General features: G+C 55.5%; 3 protein-coding genes across 4 annotated transcripts; 1 reads left to right on the plus strand and 2 right to left on the minus strand.

Annotated features, from left to right (window-relative positions):
- Positions 1-403: 403 nt before the first annotated feature.
- fhip1b (FHF complex subunit HOOK interacting protein 1B) lies at positions 404-7,389 on the minus strand. The gene is made up of 13 exons (XM_077616900.1): positions 6,945-7,389; positions 6,373-6,573; positions 5,627-5,928; positions 4,520-4,951; positions 4,207-4,452; positions 3,841-4,086; positions 3,593-3,760; positions 3,410-3,489; positions 3,187-3,344; positions 2,260-3,075; positions 1,960-2,138; positions 1,722-1,878; positions 404-1,646 (listed from the first exon to the last, which is right to left on the minus strand). The coding sequence occupies exons 3-13, from the start codon at positions 5,768-5,770 to the stop codon at positions 1,348-1,350; spliced, it is 2,925 nt and encodes a 974-aa protein (XP_077473026.1). The 5' UTR covers positions 5,771-5,928; positions 6,373-6,573; positions 6,945-7,389; the 3' UTR covers positions 404-1,347.
- Positions 7,390-7,533: 144 nt separating this feature from the next.
- Positions 7,534-12,426, minus strand: sestd1 (SEC14 and spectrin domains 1). Its single transcript, XM_077616908.1, has 19 exons — positions 12,227-12,426; positions 11,436-11,499; positions 11,250-11,358; positions 11,001-11,091; positions 10,820-10,933; positions 10,615-10,728; positions 10,454-10,542; positions 10,321-10,373; positions 10,133-10,222; positions 9,884-10,041; positions 9,637-9,759; positions 9,354-9,560; positions 9,169-9,283; positions 8,937-9,078; positions 8,794-8,875; positions 8,504-8,626; positions 8,235-8,426; positions 8,054-8,157; positions 7,534-7,940 (listed from the first exon to the last, which is right to left on the minus strand). Exons 2-19 carry the CDS (start codon positions 11,488-11,490, stop codon positions 7,739-7,741), a joined length of 2,163 nt encoding a protein of 720 aa, XP_077473034.1. The 5' UTR covers positions 11,491-11,499; positions 12,227-12,426; the 3' UTR covers positions 7,534-7,738.
- Positions 12,427-13,656: 1,230 nt separating this feature from the next.
- On the plus strand, positions 13,657-16,175 carry neurod1 (neuronal differentiation 1). 2 transcript variants are annotated; one of them, XM_077616910.1, is made up of 4 exons: positions 13,657-13,799; positions 14,507-14,755; positions 15,125-15,354; positions 15,457-16,175. In XM_077616910.1, the coding sequence occupies exons 2-4, from the start codon at positions 14,517-14,519 to the stop codon at positions 15,975-15,977; spliced, it is 990 nt and encodes a 329-aa protein (XP_077473036.1). In that variant the 5' UTR covers positions 13,657-13,799; positions 14,507-14,516; the 3' UTR covers positions 15,978-16,175. The 2 variants fall into 2 exon arrangements, with proteins under 2 accessions (XP_077473036.1, XP_077473037.1); XM_077616911.1 differs by having other exon boundaries at positions 13,668-13,799; positions 14,510-14,755.
- Positions 16,176-16,741: the final 566 nt, after the last annotated feature.

The raw sequence follows: 16,741 nt of genomic DNA on the forward strand, positions 1-16,741 counted from the left end.
TACATGAAATACGCGAAAATGATAAATGTATTTTAAAATGATTATCTTACTTATATTAGTGTCCACAATCTCTTTTTTGCCAGAACAAAATGTGCGTAGTTATGCTGACGTCTTTTTAATATGTGCTAACCATAAAAGGGATGCTAGCAGAAAGAGTTTTTGCTAACTACCTTTTACTTTTATTGTTTGTTAATGTAAATGAGCAAATGGTTAACTTAAATAGGCACAGGTCCTAATGCACATTTTGAGGTGCTCATCAAAAGATGCCAACACAAGCGAGGCTAACTTCCACCCTTGCTAAAAGATTAACCACAAAACGGATGCTATTGCTAAGCGCTAATGATGCTAAGCACAAATAGTTCAGTGACAAGATTTTCTCAACAAAGTGAGCCCACGCACAAAATCAATTGTTGCTGACAGACTTTATAAATTAATAAAAACATCTCGTGATCCCAATCACGCTCCACAAGTTGATCAGATGGAAAAAAAAAACATTTGAAAAATATTCCTTTTACGTTCCCAAAGTTGCGCATCTACACGCAATATTGTTTTGTTCTTAGACTGCGTGTTTTTGCATAGTTGGCACAGGAGGAAACTGGAGAAAAAAGAAAAAACGTTTCATCAAGTGACGTGTCAAACACGGCACCAGAAGAGCCAAAATCCAATAAAGGACGCCGCTAGAGTCGACACGCTTACATTTTTTCCCTTTTCTTAAATCCGAACGACTTTTTCTGTCTACTAACGTGACAAGTGACAATGTGCCCATTAAGTAGGCAAAGGGGGTCTTTAAAAAGAACAAAGTACACGAATACAGGAAGAAAAAGTCCCTTCTCACAAGACAAACAAAACTTGTTTTTTTATCGGCATAGGTGCCAAGTGCTTAGTGGGATAAAACCAGATGACACAGAATACACAAAAGTGACATACGTGTTAGCGGTTAGCACCAAATACAAGTCAAAGGACACCGAGATGAAGTTCCTCACTGGGCCAAACTGGCCCTAAAGTGGCTTTTATGGTCCAAACTGGTAGAAAACTCTGGGGGTGTCAAACCGGACGTCCGATTGCAGGTTTGTTCAAATGTCAGTAGAAATCCGTGATGTCAGTTAAAATCAAACAAAACATAAGTAAATGAGCGACTTGGCACACAGCTTTTCCAAAATAAAACGCCTGCCCGGAGGACGTTACAAACAGCAAAGAAGTAGTTAGTGTTCGGCATACGCCGGAGCCCACGGCTAACGTACGAAAAGACACGTCACGACGTCTGTCCGTCGGCCCATCCGCCAAGTCGCGGCTCCACGTCCGAGCGAGTCGGAACGGAGAAGGCCGACGCAAAACGTCACGCACGGCCTACTCTTCGGCGTGGGCGTGGGCCCGGGCGAAGGGTAGCGCCACGGCGTGCTCCTGGGCCAGGGCGGCCAGCTCCTTCAGAAACTCGCAGAAGATGACGGCGGCGTAGACGGCGTTCTTCACGCGCAGCGCCTCGGCCTGCTTCTCCAGACCCGAGGCGCCGCGGAAGAGGGCGCCGTGCAGCGTCTGGCCTCCCGCCCGCACGTGCGCCAGGGCCGTCTGGGCGGCGCCGCGGCTCCGGGCGGGGCTGTCGGCGTGGCGCAGGAGCAGCTCGCCCAGGGACGACTTGCGACTCTTGACTGCCGCGAGAGAAGGCGGCCGGGCGGGCGGGTGAGCCGGCGGGGCCCCGGAGGTCGGTCGGCGCCCGAGCTCACCTAGCGAGTCGGAGCGACGGAGGGGGGGCGCGCCGGCGGCGCTCCAATCCAGCGTCCCGCGCGCCACCAGGTACTGCTGGGCTTTCCTCAGCATGGCGGGGAAGTCCTCGTGGGAGGCGGCGAAGGCCTCGATCCGGTTCTTCACCGAGCCCAGGACCTGGACGGATGCAAATCGTATTAGCCTAGCGGCTTTGGCATCCTCTTCTTGTACCGGAGACCGGTCCCGCCCGGCTCCTACCTGGATGAGAGACTTGACGCTGGGCTGGAAGACCATGTTGGTGTTGAGCAGGAAGGAGCGCAGCAGCGGCTGAGGGTAGCACGCCAGCCGCGCCACCGCGCCCGTCAGCAGGATGTTGACGTAGAGCGAGTTGTGCGGCATGTTCTCCAGCTTGGCCAGCAGCGCCGCCAGCAGTGGACCTGCACGCGGCGACACGCCCAAATCAGGAGCCGGTGACTCAAAATCCAACGGAGGCGCTCCGAGAGAGAGCCTTTCTTTGTTCATTCAAAGCCATCGCTCGGCATAAACCCGCATTCTTACCCGTGTAGGGCTGGCACGATCCCTGAACCAGAGGTCTGGCCGGACCGCGGGCGGCCGGTCGGGATCCTCCTCCTCCCCCCTCGCCGTTGGCAGCCATTCGCTCCTCCGCGTCCTCGTCCGAAGGCGGCGTCGCGCGCTCCTCCGCCCCCTCGTCCTGGGTATTGCCGGGAGATGGTTCCAGGAGTTCCCGGATCAGACTATCCGCCGTGGCGTCGAGGGGCGCCGGAGCCGCCCCGTCGCCGTCTTCGGGACGTCCCTTCCGATTGGAGTTCTCGTCCAAAAACTCCCGGTGGTCCCGCTTCGCCTTCTTGGCTTCCTGTTCTCTGTCCCGACCCGTCCGCACCATCCCGTCGCGCGGGGCAGGGGGCGTACCGGCCGGCGAAGGGGCGGAGCCCGGCACCGGGGAGCCGGATTCGGAGACGGGTTCTTCTCGCCGGAGGCCTCGTTTCATGGAGCGCGGCGTCAGTCCGACGCCGTCGTTCTGCCCCGCGCCTACGTCCCACTCGCCGCCGTCGTGAGCCGAGCCGCTCCGGTCGCTCTTCTCGGGGGAGGGCTCCTCGCCGTCGTAAGGCGCCGACCAGTCGCGACAGGCCCAGGAGCAGAGCTCGATGCCTCGCCGGGCGTCCTTCAGGTAGTCCAGGTAGCCCGAATCCCAGGCCAGGACTTCGGGCGGCCCCCGACGGGCCGGGCTGGCGGGCGACTCGGGCGTCTCCGAGGGGAGGGACGGAGATCCCGAGGCGGCGGTGGCGCTCTGCTGGCGGATGAAGAACGCCAAGCGGGAGGGAGTGGCGGGTTTGGCCTCGGCTTGGTGGGCCGCTGCCGACGGCGGAGATGCAAAAAGGTCGACGTAAGGCCAGGAATTGGGTAAATGGGTCCAAACCGTCCTTTATTGATGGGCCGATTCCCGGTCCCGGTCCCGGCACCCACCTTTGCTCCTGAGCGTGGCCTCCTCGTCCCGCGAGGCGGAGGCCCGGCAGCACTCGGGGATGAGGGACAAGAACTTGCGGGCGCATTTGCCGTAGGTGTCCAGCTCCCGGATGGCGCGCCGCTGACTCAGCATGACGTGGCCGCACGGCAGCAGGTACCTACGGGCGGCATGACGGAAGGACGGTGACGCGGAGGACGGAGGGAAACGCGGCAGACGGCGTACCTGAGGACCAGCTGCAGCATGATGTCTTCGCAGTTGAAGGAGAGGAGCGTCCGGAAGAGGCTCAGCGACACCATGCAGAGCTGCAACGGTTCGTCCGTCGAGGTTAAAAAGAAGGAAATGTCCTTCCAATACTACAATGACTACATTTGAAAATCCCCAAAAGATTTCCAAAGCCAGGCTGACCCTGGAATTGCCGCCGATGCGCGCCAGCAGCGTGTCCAGGACGGAGCGCTCGTCCAGCCGATGCAGCAGGACGAAGCGCAGGAAGGTCTTCAGCAGGGCCGTCTCGCTCACGCTGCGCAGGAACAGGTCCAGGTAGGCCGTGCTGGCGATGGTCTCGTCCACCGACGACTGCAGGTGGGACAAAACCCCGGGACAAAACGCGTCAGTAAAAGCCGCGGCGCACCGCGACGGAGCGCGTGGACGGCCACCTTGTAGAGGGCGGGCGCCACCACGGGGACCAGGAAGCCATTGTGCAGGTAGTCCAGCAGCTGCGAGCGTACGGCCGGGTGGGCCACCTGCGCCACGGCGTCGCAGAACTCCAGCGAGTTCATGAAGACCACCAACGACGACTCGCCCATCCAGTCCTCGCGGCGCAGGGCGTGCCAGTCGTCCCCGCGCACCTCCATCTTGCGGGGCAGCGACGAGTAGAGCGCGCTCAGACCCGTGGCCAGCACCTGCGCCCACAAGAGAAGAGGGAGACCAGATGACGCCGCCGCCGGAAAAAGGCCAGTCCGTCGGGCAGACGCTTTTCCCCACGTACGATCAAGTCAAATAAAAACCCCGTCCGTCCTTACCGGGCAAAAGTAGGAATTGTGGGCGATGTGGCGCGCCACGCCGCGGTGGCCCGCCGAGGCCGCCATGACCAGCAGCAGGGCGTCGCGGGCCTGTTGCCCCACGGCGCCCTCGCGGTGGATGAAGGGGACCAGCAGGGAGAAGATGAGCGGGTCGGCCGAGCCCCGCCGCGGCGTCGGCGCCGGGGTGGGCGCCGCCCGGAACAAGGTCTCCAGCAGGGGCGGCTGACGGGCCGCGCGCACGCACACCTGACAAAGGATAATGTCCGTCGGGCCGTGGCCATTTGGAATTTCCCAAGCGCACGGTACGGCTCACCTGATTGAGAAGAAGAACCAGGCCGTTCTCCAGCGCGGGGGGGCAGCCTCGCTCCGGGGGGGCGCAGGCCCCCACCAGGCCCAGCAGCGGCTCCAGGACGGCGGGGCGGCGCAGCAGGGACTGCCGCGATTGGCCGATCAACATCTCGAAGAGCCGCAGCAGCGCCCCCAGGCTGTCGGGGTCGGGCCCGCGCCGCAGGTGCCAGAGCAGGAGGCGCTCCAGCACCCGCTCGCGGACCGTCAGGCGCAGAAGGGGCCCGTCGCCGTCCCCGTCGTCGTCGCCGTCCCCCTCGCCGTCCCGGTCGCCCTCGCCGGGGCTACGGCCGGGCCGCTCCTCGGCCAGCAGGCAGAACATCTGGTCGCTGTGGTTGGTGACGGCGATGAGGTCGTCGACGGAGCGCGACGGCTCCTTCCGCTCCAGAACCTGGCGAAGCTGCCGGGGAGTCACGGGCGATATACGGTCAGTCTCAAACGGAGCGGGCGCCAGATTTGTCCTCAATGCACATCAATAGAATTTGCGTTTTTTATTATGACTCGATTTGATTGGCGACGCATTTTGCCTCGGATGGGAACGTGGCCACCCGAGCTTTTTTTCATGCTTCTGCCACCAAATTGCATAAATGGCGGACCCTCCCGCTTCAGACGGATTGGTCGTCCAACCGTGGTCAAGTCATTCCCGTTGGCAACAGAAGCATGATTGACGCCACGCCACTGGGCGTCCGTCATCCTCCATTAAAGGCCCTTTATAGAACGAAGACTCGTTCGGTGTTTCAACTTATTTTGGTGTTTGACGCCTGTTAAAGCAGATGATTGCACCTGATAACAACGTGTGACTTCCTCCTACATCCTTAAAAAAGAAATCAACTCAAAAGTCACATCCTGTATTTAAAAAAAATTTTTTTCGCCTAGAATAACTATTTAAGCCTAAAAAGGAGACGCCACCAAAGAAAATGAAATGCTATTTGGAGAAGTTACTTTACCAATTTTATGCCTGATAACTTTTTCCTCAAGGAAATACACTTTTGTCCTTCTAATTTATTATCATTTTTTAAAGATGTACCTTTTGTCTAAAATCAAAGAAAAATATGACTGCAATAAAAGTACTTACTTGTCTCCAGTGGTTCTCAAAGACCATGAGGCAGGTTTCGGGGTCTGCGGTGCAGGAGGGCGACTCCTGGGGGACGGCGGCGGGGCCCCCGCGACCCGTGCGGGCGGGGGTGGCCCGCGGCGTCAACCTGCTCAGCCAGCTCATCTCGCCGACGTCCGGGCAGGCGGGCGAGCGGGCGGGCGTTCTATTTAAGGGCGGGAGCCCGTCCACGTCACTCGAGGCTCACACGCAGGAAATGCCGCAACCCGACTCTCGGGCCAGAAGCCATCATCCACTCCGCCGCCGCCGCCGCGCCATTGTCGCTGTTGACCACAACAACAACGAAAAATTTCATTTTAGGGGACCTATGGGTTACTTCCTGTACATTTCGGACCATTTCCAGATCAATACCCTCCCCTTTTTGGCAGGCGGCATACCTTCATCATTAAGATTTTTCTCCACAAATGTCAAAAATTCAAAGTATGCATGCAAAAATGTTAACGATCAAGGTATGCGGCCTGCCAAAAATGGGGGGAAAAACACATTTTAAATGTGCTACTTTGCAAGTTGAAGTCAACAGTAGCAGATGATCAACAGAAGTTGTTCTCGGGCGGATGGCCGTTCACGAGGAATCTCCGGCGACCTTTCGACTCGTCGCCGGTGACTAAGTGTCCGGGAGTTAACTTTTAAACGGCAACGGTGTCACCGCTGACCGGAGAACAATTTGCGGCCATTAAGAGAGAGAAAAATCAGTCAGCGGAACTCACCGTAAATCAACAGATGGATCCGTCTGTCAAACAAGTCAAGACGGGACGGCGGCGGTGGTGGCGGCGGTGAAGTGAGCGCCCGTCCCTCCCAAGAACTTTGCACCTCAGGGTGGGGCCCGCTCTCAACACCGACACCTTTTTCCCCCCCCTTTCACTTGATGTTTACCCAACGATCACTGGAGAAAAACACCACGTTTAAACCTAGAGGAAAAGAAAAACATGTATAATCATGACCTGTCACCGACAACAATAGATTTCCAATTCATTTAAAAGGGGAGGACTGGACTAGTTAGTCAATATCATTCACAGCAGGAGGATGATGGAGGTTAATCATCGTCAATGGCACTCACCAAACTAGTGATAGCAACATTCACCTTGTTAGAAAACATGATTAATACTCGAGATTTGAAGGCTCGCAGGTGTTAATGCCCCGTATCATTAGGATATTGTAATGTCCACATGATGGACTCTCGGCTGTATTAAAAGAGAAATATTCTTCTTCGGAATACGACGCGGTAATGACCAAATTATTGTAAGAATGAATCATGATGTTATGGATTGCTAACTCTCACCTTGTTTCGCTGTCCAGCGGCTGGGCTTTTTGGCTAGCAGGCTAATGGCTAACAGCTACGAGCGCCGTTCACGTCAGCGCGGCGCCCGTCGGCGGCGACGCGATACGAGCGGCTGCGGCGGCTCGCCGGGGCTCGCGACGACTCGGTGGCGGCGGGGGACAGTGGAGGTGCTGGAGCGGGGGAGGCGACGAGAGAAAAAGGGGCAGGGAATCGCCGTCGGGGCGGCGGCGCATCTTGTGAGCCACGCGCCAAGCCAACACACAAGGGGGCGGAAAGGAAAAGAAAGGAAAGGAACGGGACGTCCGAGACGGGCAAGCCAGCAGTCAGTCGTTTCGGCTGTCAGTCCGTCCGGCAGGCAGGGAGTCAGTCAGTCAGTCACTCAGTCCCGGGCTCGGCTCATTCCCCACCCGTGGCCATCTTGGATGGACGCGACTCCGCCCATGGTGTGACGTTCACGGACCGAGAAAAATTGTAGTGACAAATCATGTCACCTATTTTGAAATTTGGGCTGTAGAAATATCAAATTGCCATGTCCTTTTATCTCAAGATTGATTACGGGGAATGTTGGAATAACAACGCAGTATGCAAATTTCAAACTTGAAAAAGTTTATTAATATTGTCAATATTTCATGAGGGGGAGGAGACAAAGGGGACACCTGCAGCGACAGCCGTTAAAGCTTCTCGTTTGCTTTTAAAGGAAGCAAAAGTAGTGTTGTTCGGGAGGGAGCGCAAGGAGCATGCTGGGAAGAACAAATTAAATGTCTGCGCCTTTAATTCGGATAGGACGTCCGTTGTCACTCATCGGGCGTCCGCTCGTCGGGCTCCTCCTCCCCGATGACGCGGAGGGGCCGCTGAGCTTCTTCCCGGGGGCGGGGCCCGGCAACGGCCTCCGCCTCCTGCAGCCGCAGCCGGCGCTCCTCCACCAGCAGGAGGCGCTCTCGCACAAAGTCGGACTCTGCCGCCGAGTCGCCGCCTCCGCCAAAGTGTTGCTCGCTCCTAACGTGGGCACCGACACAACAGATCAGGTCACCGGGTTTTTTTTAGTACTTTTGTGTTTAGTATATCAGTGTGACTTGACGCCGTGCGCATCCACTAGCGTTTCTACGTACCCATCGGGGAAGACGACGGGCGCGGCGAGTCGGTCCAGCAGGGCTTTTGCGGAAGCGTCCACCTCGTCCAGAGACTCCGCCTCGGCGTGCTCGTCCTCCAACACCTGAAACGGAAGAATCTTTTGTTCGGGAACGGCGGCCCCGAGTGGCGGGAGCTCGGCGGAGGGCGCGGCGGACCCACCGCGTCGGCGCGTCGGTGGAAGGCCAGGGCGAGCTGCAGCCGACGCTGGCGCTCGTCGGCGCCCGCGCCGAACTGCTTCCAAACGCGGTTGAGTCGAGGCAGCGTGTCGCCCGAGGAGCGCGTGGCGCAGCGCAGCGACTGGCACAACACCACCGTGGCTTGCAGCAGCTGCCGCCCGTAGTCGTACGTGCCCTGGAGACGAGGGGGAAGAAGACATTTTTGGGGGGCGTCGGTGGGACGTCGTGGGTCGCCTCGCTGCCGACACCGACCTGCGCCACGTCCACAAACTTCCTGTGCTTGTCCATCAAGACTTGCGTTTGGCGCGCGTCCTCTCCAAACCTCACGTGCGTCTTGAGTAGCGCGTCCAGGAGCTCGCACAGCCAGTCCACGGCCTGGAAAGGGGAGGGGCCACGCCGCAAAGCAATATTTTCACACCCTTGTCCTCATCGGAAAGTATCTTCTCTCGTTTTGAAATGGCAATTTCTTATTCTCGGAAATTTTGGAAGAACCGAAAGCACCGAGGAAGATTGCGAGGCGGCGTCGGCACGAGTGGACTCGCCTGTAAGGCGTCTTCCTCGCATTTGAACAACTGCACCATCTGAAGCATCTTGAGGCGACGCACGTCCACCATGTCCTCGCACCTGCGTGCGCGGCGACGGCTTGAAAACAAGTCTTTGGCGAGAAAAAAATCTTCACCTTCACCTCTGTTTCCTCATCTGCATGTCGTCCACCACGTCGTGGACGTGGCGCGCGTTGTCGTCCCCTCGCTCGCCCGCCGCGTCGCCGTCCTCGGACCGCTCCAGCAGCAGCGCCCCCTTCTGGCGCAGCGTCGCCAGGCCGGCTTCTGCGTGCGACAAGGCCAGGGAGGGAGTGAGCCGGTCGGCGGGTCGGCCAATCGGCCGATCGAACGGTCGCGCGGTCGCACGGTACGGACCGACGCTCTGCAGCTTCTCCTCCAAGACTTTCAGGTTGTGTTGAATTTGGGCGGCGTCCGTCGGCGCCACGTCGGCGCACAGCATTCCCAGCAGGGCGTCCAGCTGCTGAGACAGCTGAAAGCGACAAAGGCCGGGTCAGCGCTAACGTGCTAACGGCAGCAAAAGGGCGGCGACAAAGCCCTACCTCCTGCGTGGCGGCGTGGAAGGCGTGCGCGGCCTGGAGGACGTTTTGCCGGTTCTCCAGCAGCGCCGCCTGCTGGTAGCAGACGTCGCTGAGCTGCTGCCGCAGCGCTTTCAGCTCTTCGGCGTCTTCCTGGTCGTCGTCGCCGCCCCCGCCGCCCAGGAGGACCCCGATCTGTTGGTTGAGCTCCACGTAGACGGCGAACCATTCCTGCGGCGAGCGCGGACACTCGTTACGGACGGACGGGCGCGTGGGCGGGGTCTTTCGGGCCGACGTCGAAGCGTACGCTGTGCTGACTCTCGATCTCCTCGTGTTTCTGCTGCAGCGCCTGCGCCGCTCGCATGGAGTCGCCGATGGCCTGATGCGTCTTCAGGAGCTCCGCCCCCGGACCTTGCAGCCACGTCACCACCTGAGACGCCCCAGAAGAATTTTAAAAAGAAATGGTCGGAATGGCCAGTTTGAAATGAAAACAGTTTGAAGGGATGGACGTGGCGTGGTGTGGCGCACGTTGTGGTCCCCTCGCCGCGACTGACCTGCATGACTTTGGCGTGGACGTCGTGTATCTGCGAGCGCTTGTTGCGCTGCCGGCAAACTTCCTGGTAGCGCGTGTACTTTTCCCTCAGCGAGTCCAGAAGCTTCATGACCTGAGGCTGAGCCAGAAGCTCCTCCTCCATGGGACGCCAGGTGGTTGCTGAGGGGAGGGGGGGGGGCGAGAAGACCATAAGACCAAATGTCACCCAAAAAAAACAAAAAAAATCTGTCTGTCTCTCTCGCGACCTCACCTCCTTGACCTCCGCCCCCGCCGCCTCCCGGCCCCGCCCCCTCGGCGACATTAAAGCGCCGCTGCTGGAGCTCCGACAGCAACTCGTGACCTGCCGTGGCGCCGCGTTGGGCCGCAAATGGACACACTCAGAGACCGGAAAACACCAACGGGGAAAGAAAGAAAGAAAATGAAGAGGGCGATTTGTACCTGCTTGAAGCACCGTCTCAGGATCGAGCGATGGCAGCAGGAGACTGGGTGACCTAAAGGCATTGAGTGCAATTCAATTTGGACATTTTTTGAATGCGCGTCTATTTGTGCCTGTTGATGCAATTGCGCGTACTTGTCGAGGGGGGCGCTCTTGTCGCCGTCGTTGATGACAGACAGCTCATCCAGCAGGGACGTGGATTCCTTGGTGAATTTCTCGAAGACCTGGCGAGGCAGAGGAAAGAGCTTGAGCGGGTACGCCGAAAGCAAAGCGGACGGAGCGGAGCGGGCGCCGACCTGTCTCTTGCTCAGCCAGTCGCCGTGGTCGTAGTCCAAAGTTCCTCCAAAGTCGTCGGTCAGCTGCGAGGGCTCGATGTAGCGCGTCAGCTTGTTGGCCGACACCAGGATCACCTGACGGAGGGGAAGCGTCGGCGAGGATCGGACGCATTTGACCGGGCTGAGCCTCGAGCCAAGTCCTCCCAAATGGAAGGACGGATCTCACCTCGAAACCCAGTCTGTCTTTCTCCTTCCAGAAGCAGAAGTGCGTGACCTTCTTGTCCCAGAACTCGTCCGGCTTGACCACGCACACCAGCGACACCTCGGGCGGGATCACGTTCTGAAAGAGCGCCGTCGGCAGGGTGAGCGCCGTCCGCGGCATGCTGCGACGTCGCGCTAGCGCTCACCTGTAGCATCAGCACCACCGTCTTGACCGTGTTCCATTGCGAGCGTCGGCCGTCCACGATGACGGTGAAGCCTCGCGCCTTGCACTTGTCGCTAAAAAAGAGACAGGCGGGCATCAAATGTGGGCTCCTTTTACAACAACTGCGACAGTAATACCGTAGCAGATGAAAAGAGATTGTCTTTCTATAGGTGCAAGCAACTAAAAAGCACAGACCCCCCCCAAAAAAAAATGCGAGGCGAGCGTAGCGTACCTGGGTATGCTAAGCAGATAGTCCAGAGTGTCGCCGAGCTCCTCCATGTTGGTCTGGTCGGCGCCCAACGGGATGCTGAGGATCAGACCGCTGCGACGGTCCTTGCCGCCTGCCAAGACGACCGCCCCCGCTTTTTACGCCCCGTTTCGGCCGAGACGAGCCACGGGCGTGCGGGCGAACGTGTACCTGAGAGGAAGGCCAGCTTCTTGTGGAGCACGTCGATGACGCCGCTAGCTTCCATTGCGCTAACCTGGCCAGACGACAACATGGGGTTTCCGTGCCGTTGATATTTTTGCATCTTTCTTCTAAACTCGTCCACGGCGCGAGCTGTCCCATCTATCTGATGAACGAACGTTCATCCGCTGCCGCCCTCCCCTTCAAACGTCTACAAGCGATGAAGTCAACAAATGGTTGGACCGCTATCACCCAAAGACTTGATCCAAATGTCCAAAGATGGCGCCATTGAGCAGCGGGTGTTCGGAGTTCGTTTGAACGTGTTTGTTTCCTACAGCCATCCCCTTCAGTCCAAATGGATCGGACGTCTAACGCCGTCAATGGCGGCCCAGGGCTTAAATTGTAAACACGTAAAACGGCGAATGAACATTGGGAAGGTTGTGAATGACTACTTTTCAAAGTTACAGCGTGGTACGTGTTAATTTGACAAACTGAATGCGAAATGAGCTCATTTTTCAAGCTCCTCTAGCTTGGCTGTCGCCAGCCATGAATTAAGCACAGACTGGAAAAGTGCTTCGGCTGTCCCTCTTCAAAAGGTGAGGAGGGACCGACCCATGGGCCTTCTAATCGACATATTCCTCACCATCATCGTTCATTGGGTTCGGCCCACAGACACAATGACCTACATTGACTCACGAGGGAGGCAAGCAAGCAAGCAAGCAAGCAAGCAAGCCAATCTTGCCCTCTCTTTCCTCTCGATCGATCCTCCTACATCTCGTCCCCCAACTCTGGACTTTTCCTACCTTTTGGTTAAATCTTTGGCATGGTGGGAGTCCTTGAAGTCTTCGGGAGGTTTCCGTCACGTCTCCTCCCCAGGGATAAGGGAGTTTTTGCCATTCAGCGGCACGATGAGAAGATGCTTGCCGACTAGCCGATGAGCTAGCTGGAGCCACTCCAGCCTGGCGGTGGCGGTGCGGTGGCGCTAGCTCTTCCGCGCATGCGCAGTCTACTTCCAAGCTCTAGGCAAACTGCCTTTTGCCTTCCTTCAAAGAAAAACGCACCTAACACTTCAGGTATTCTAAATATTGGAGTTTCAATGTATTTTGGCGAACATGTAGCGTTTTTAAAAGTTGCTTTTTACAAAACCTTTAGTTTTATGTTATTTACCACACCAAAGTCCCGGATGTGATTGTTTGATTATTTTATATTGAAACTAACGTCACATACCGGAAGCAGCTAAGATACAAACCCTAATGTTTTTGATGCATGCTATGTAAAAGTTCTAAAATAAACTCAACAGCTGCTATTGACAGTTACAGACATCCAATACATCTGAGTCGGATGGGTTAACAACGTGCATTCGCTGCCACTTCCCGTTAGTTTTAGGGCATTGTTTTGTGTTGATCATAACAATAATGTCCACCCGAGCGAAGTATACTAGTTTGCTGTTTCTTTTTGTTCCACGGGGTGGCGATGTTGATCAGTCTTCAGACGGCACAGCATGACAGTATAGTCCTACTTTTGTGGGCCAACCTAGTACGTATTGCTCTTTTTTGCCAGGTTTGAACTTTTATGAGCCAAAAAATGAACAAAGCCTCTACGTCTAACCCCTCTCCCTCACCCCTATTTTTTAGAAACGAAGCCCCAATCATTTCCAACATGGACGTTCCTCATTCCATTCTGACTGGCACCCATGAGAAAATTCCTACATTCATTCTCGTTGACTTTTAAGGAGGAACCATAAAATCAAATCACTGTTAGTGGTCCTATTTGAGTTTTAGCCGGAAGTAAACCAAGATCAAAAGGAACTCCGAACTTCCCCCAAATCAAGAGATTTCGCCTACATTGGTGGCCAATGAGTTAAAAAGAAGATATGGAACTCGCTATCGTGCGCGTACGTGCCCGTGTGTCAATTGGAGACAGTTAAAGATTAGCCAGAAAGCAAGCAAGGCACTCCAAAATGGCCTGGTTAGCACCTAGCAACCATCCTCTCTCTTCCTCATCCTCCTCCTCCTCCTCATCACGGTTGCCATGGCGTCCAACTCTTAAGTTCTCCTGTCCCAAATGAGTGGAAGAAGACCAAGTTGGACACGCGAAGGTGGGGTGCCGGAGCCGAGGGAGGGTGGCAGATGGGCCGGGTCACGTGATCCCCTTCGGACGACGGCGGGCGCCGGCGGTGCCATATGGCGAGGGATGGAGAGGGCGTGGCCCGCCTATGCTAATTTGGCAGGAAGGAGCGCGCCCTCCATAAAAGCGCGTCTCCTCCTCCGCGCGCACGACACACACCTTCCCTGGAGCGTTAGCGTTGGAGCGACTGACTGGACAGGCGCGCGCGCACGCGGGATGCGCGACAACTGAACGCAACAACAGCACCAGGTACGGTCCTTTTCATCAAATTGGACACCCATCGGGGCAACGAAGGGTAATGAAAGAAAATTCAATTCATTTCATGCAATTCTTGATTTTACTTATTATTTTAAAGTTGGACCTTTGACAACAAACCCTAATCCTAACCCTCTCAAAAGACAAGTTTCAATGTTGGAAAGAACATTTCAATCTGTTTTTGTGAGGAGACATTTGGCTTTTTGGGAGAAAAAAATCATCATTAATAATCCTTTCCTTATGCTTGCACGGTTGGTAACATTTTCCATTTAGTTTTATGGCAATTGATTTTTCGTCATACCCTAAAAACAAAATGTGATGATACGGCATATATCAAATGTGCATCTTCCAGCATTATTTGAAAACTCCTCTGCTGTATTAAAAAAAATGAGTTTACATTTTGTTCAAATTATTTTTATTCATGAATTTGTCCTGATGGCATATTTCACTTGTTTGTCACGTCAAAACTAACAAGATACTATTAACAAATAGAAAGGGTTTTTGGAGGAGAATATGGGAATGGTATTCATATTTTTTTAAAACAATAGTTTTGGGGCACATGAAAATAGGGCGTTCATTAAAAATGTATGCAAATTTCAATTGCATGAAACAAGTTAGAGGATTTTTTGTCAAAAAATTAAGTGTCAAGTTATACACAAAACAACAAGACAAAATATTCAAAAAGGCTTAACGTTTGACAGCAGCCACGCCATGACACGGTCGGAGCAAAATTTCGGGGAGTCGGAGGCCCGGCAGCAGGAGCTGGAGGAGGCCTGCAGTCCCGCGGGAGCGGCCACCGAGGAAGACGAGGACGAACCCTGCGTGGCGGACGAGGATGACGACGAGGAGGAAGAGCGGGACGGCGAGGAAGACGACGAGGAGGACGGACGCAGCAAACCCAAAAGGCGAGGACCCAAGAAGAAGAAGATGACCAAGGCGCGCATTCAGAGGTGCACAAAAACGGGGAAAAAAATCCATGTCTGCCGTTATGGCTGTCTGATCCTTTGGAAGTGGGAAGGTTGGCACCACCCCGCCGCTTTCAACGGAGAGGACCTCGACTAGTGACGAACGCATTTTATTTCCTGGCCGGGGCACGGAAAAAAAAACTTTCTTTGCCCCTACCAAGATGGCCGCCCACAGGCGACGTTCCCATTCATGTCAGGGCACGAACGTCAATTCACCGCAGAAGCATGAAAAGGGCTTGGATTGGAATCGATGGACGGATGGGGACGCGATTGGACTCCCTGGGGTTGTCCAAAAGACAACCGCATCTCGTTTGGTCGCCAAAAAATGTCGCCTGACGGCTATTTGCTTTCCAGGTTCAAAGTCCGGCGCATGAAGGCCAACGCTCGCGAGCGCAACCGCATGCACGGCCTGAACGACGCCCTGGAGAGCCTGCGCAAGGTGGTCCCCTGCTACTCCAAAACTCAAAAACTGTCCAAGATCGAGACCCTGCGCCTGGCCAAGAACTACATCTGGACGCTGAGCGAAATCCTGCGCTCGGGGAAGGCGCCGGACCTGGTCTCCTTTGTGCAGGCCCTCTGCAAAGGTAGGTGGGCGGGCGACGGGCAACCGGCGACGGTCGGCCGGCGACGGTCGGCCGGCAACGGGCGCCCGACTCCGTTCGGACCTGACGGCCCTCTCCTTCCAGGTCTGTCGCAGCCGACCACCAACTTGGTAGCGGGCTGCCTCCAGCTCAACCCTCGCACCTTCCTGCCCGAGGAGTCGGGCGAGCTCCCGGGCCACCCGCAGGCGGGCCACTACGCCGGCCACTTCTCCTACGCGGGGCCGGGCCTGCCCAGCCCGCCCTACGGCAGCGCCGACCCTTCGCACGTCTTCCAGCAGGCCAAGGGTCCGGCGTACGGCGTGGCGGATGCCTACTTCGACGGCGTGCAGATGACGGACGGGCCCCCCTTCGACCCGCCTCTAAGCCCGCCCCTCAGCGTCAACGGGAACTTCTCGTCCTTCAAGCACGAGGCGGCGGCCGAGTACGACAAGGGCTACCCCTACGGGGCGCGCTACGGGCACCTGGGGGGCGGGGCCCACGGCCACGGCCACGCCCACACCCACGCCGTCTACCCCCCGGCCGACAACCTGATGGGCTTCGACGGACACTCGCACCACGAGCGGCTGATGAACGCTCAGCTCGGCGCCATCTTCCACGACTCCTGAGCGGCGGGCCGGCCGACGGCCATTTTCTTTTCTGGCCCCGAGACCCCCGAAGCCAAACTATGCAATGCGGGACCCCAAATTCTATTTTTGAGCATCCTTCTTGTCGTTGTTTTTTTCTTTTTTTCACTTAGCATGTGGTGTCCTCTCTTTCAAGGTGTTTGTAAAGACTTTTATTAAAGAGGACCTGTAAAAAGCCGACTTTTTCCATGTCTTGTTGCATCCCACGGCCAAATGATCGCGTCGTGGGCCACTCATTAGGACCCGGATAGAAACTTATTTTGCTGCCATTAACGCCGTCAGACGTCCACTCCGCTATTTATGGTGAGCTACTCGTGATAAAATAATTTTAAGCGTTTTTAATTAGTTTTGAAAAGCCACATGATCACACGTACGGAAAGCATCATCAATGGGACTAAAAGAGTATCGTAAATGTCCTGCTTTTGTTTATTAAACTAAGAAAAAGCACTATTAATATTGTCTTATTAATTTTTTAAATGTAATAACGTAAGTAGTTGTCTCACAGAATAATGAACACTCTTAATATGTATTTAAAGACTACTTTAAATGGAAAAATCTCAATTTAAAAACTGTAAAGACCTTTGTTGCATGTCTATTTTTTTAACGTAAAATTTCTAATCATAGAAACATGGTCAAATGTATTTTATGACTTGTACATTTTATTTTTTAATGAGAATAAATAAATCACTGCAAATATTTTTGCTAACAGTACTGCCAGGTGAAAGAGAGTTATGGATTTAATTTAT

This window comes from Stigmatopora argus, chromosome 13 (assembly GCF_051989625.1).
Source record: "Stigmatopora argus isolate UIUO_Sarg chromosome 13, RoL_Sarg_1.0, whole genome shotgun sequence".
In the NCBI taxonomy this organism is placed as follows: Eukaryota; Metazoa; Chordata; class Actinopteri; order Syngnathiformes; family Syngnathidae; genus Stigmatopora; species Stigmatopora argus.

Excerpts from the sequence above, each read along its gene's own strand:
- fhip1b (XM_077616900.1), bottom strand. The coding sequence starts at position 5,770 with ATGAGCTGGCTGAGCAGGTTGACGCCGCGGGCCACCCCCGCCCGCACG. Across the intron at positions 3,345-3,409 it reads ATGCTGCAGCTGGTCCTCAG|GTACCTGCTGCCGTGCGGCC; the intron begins GTACGCCGTCTG and ends TGCCGCCCGTAG. Across the intron at positions 1,647-1,721 it reads CCGTCGCTCCGACTCGCTAG|TCAAGAGTCGCAAGTCGTCC; the intron begins GTGAGCTCGGGC and ends CTCTCGCGGCAG.
- sestd1 (XM_077616908.1), bottom strand. The coding sequence starts at position 11,490 with ATGGAAGCTAGCGGCGTCATCGACGTGCTCCACAAGAAGCTGGCCTTC. Across the intron at positions 9,284-9,353 it reads TCCACGCCGCCACGCAGGAG|CTGTCTCAGCAGCTGGACGC; the intron begins GTAGGGCTTTGT and ends TGTCGCTTTCAG. Across the intron at positions 9,079-9,168 it reads GGAGAAGCTGCAGAGCGTCG|AAGCCGGCCTGGCGACGCTG; the intron begins GTCCGTACCGTG and ends TGTCGCACGCAG.
- neurod1 (XM_077616910.1), top strand. The coding sequence starts at position 14,517 with ATGACACGGTCGGAGCAAAATTTCGGGGAGTCGGAGGCCCGGCAGCAG. Across the intron at positions 14,756-15,124 it reads ACCAAGGCGCGCATTCAGAG|GTTCAAAGTCCGGCGCATGA; the intron begins GTGCACAAAAAC and ends TTTGCTTTCCAG. Across the intron at positions 15,355-15,456 it reads TGTGCAGGCCCTCTGCAAAG|GTCTGTCGCAGCCGACCACC; the intron begins GTAGGTGGGCGG and ends CTCTCCTTCCAG.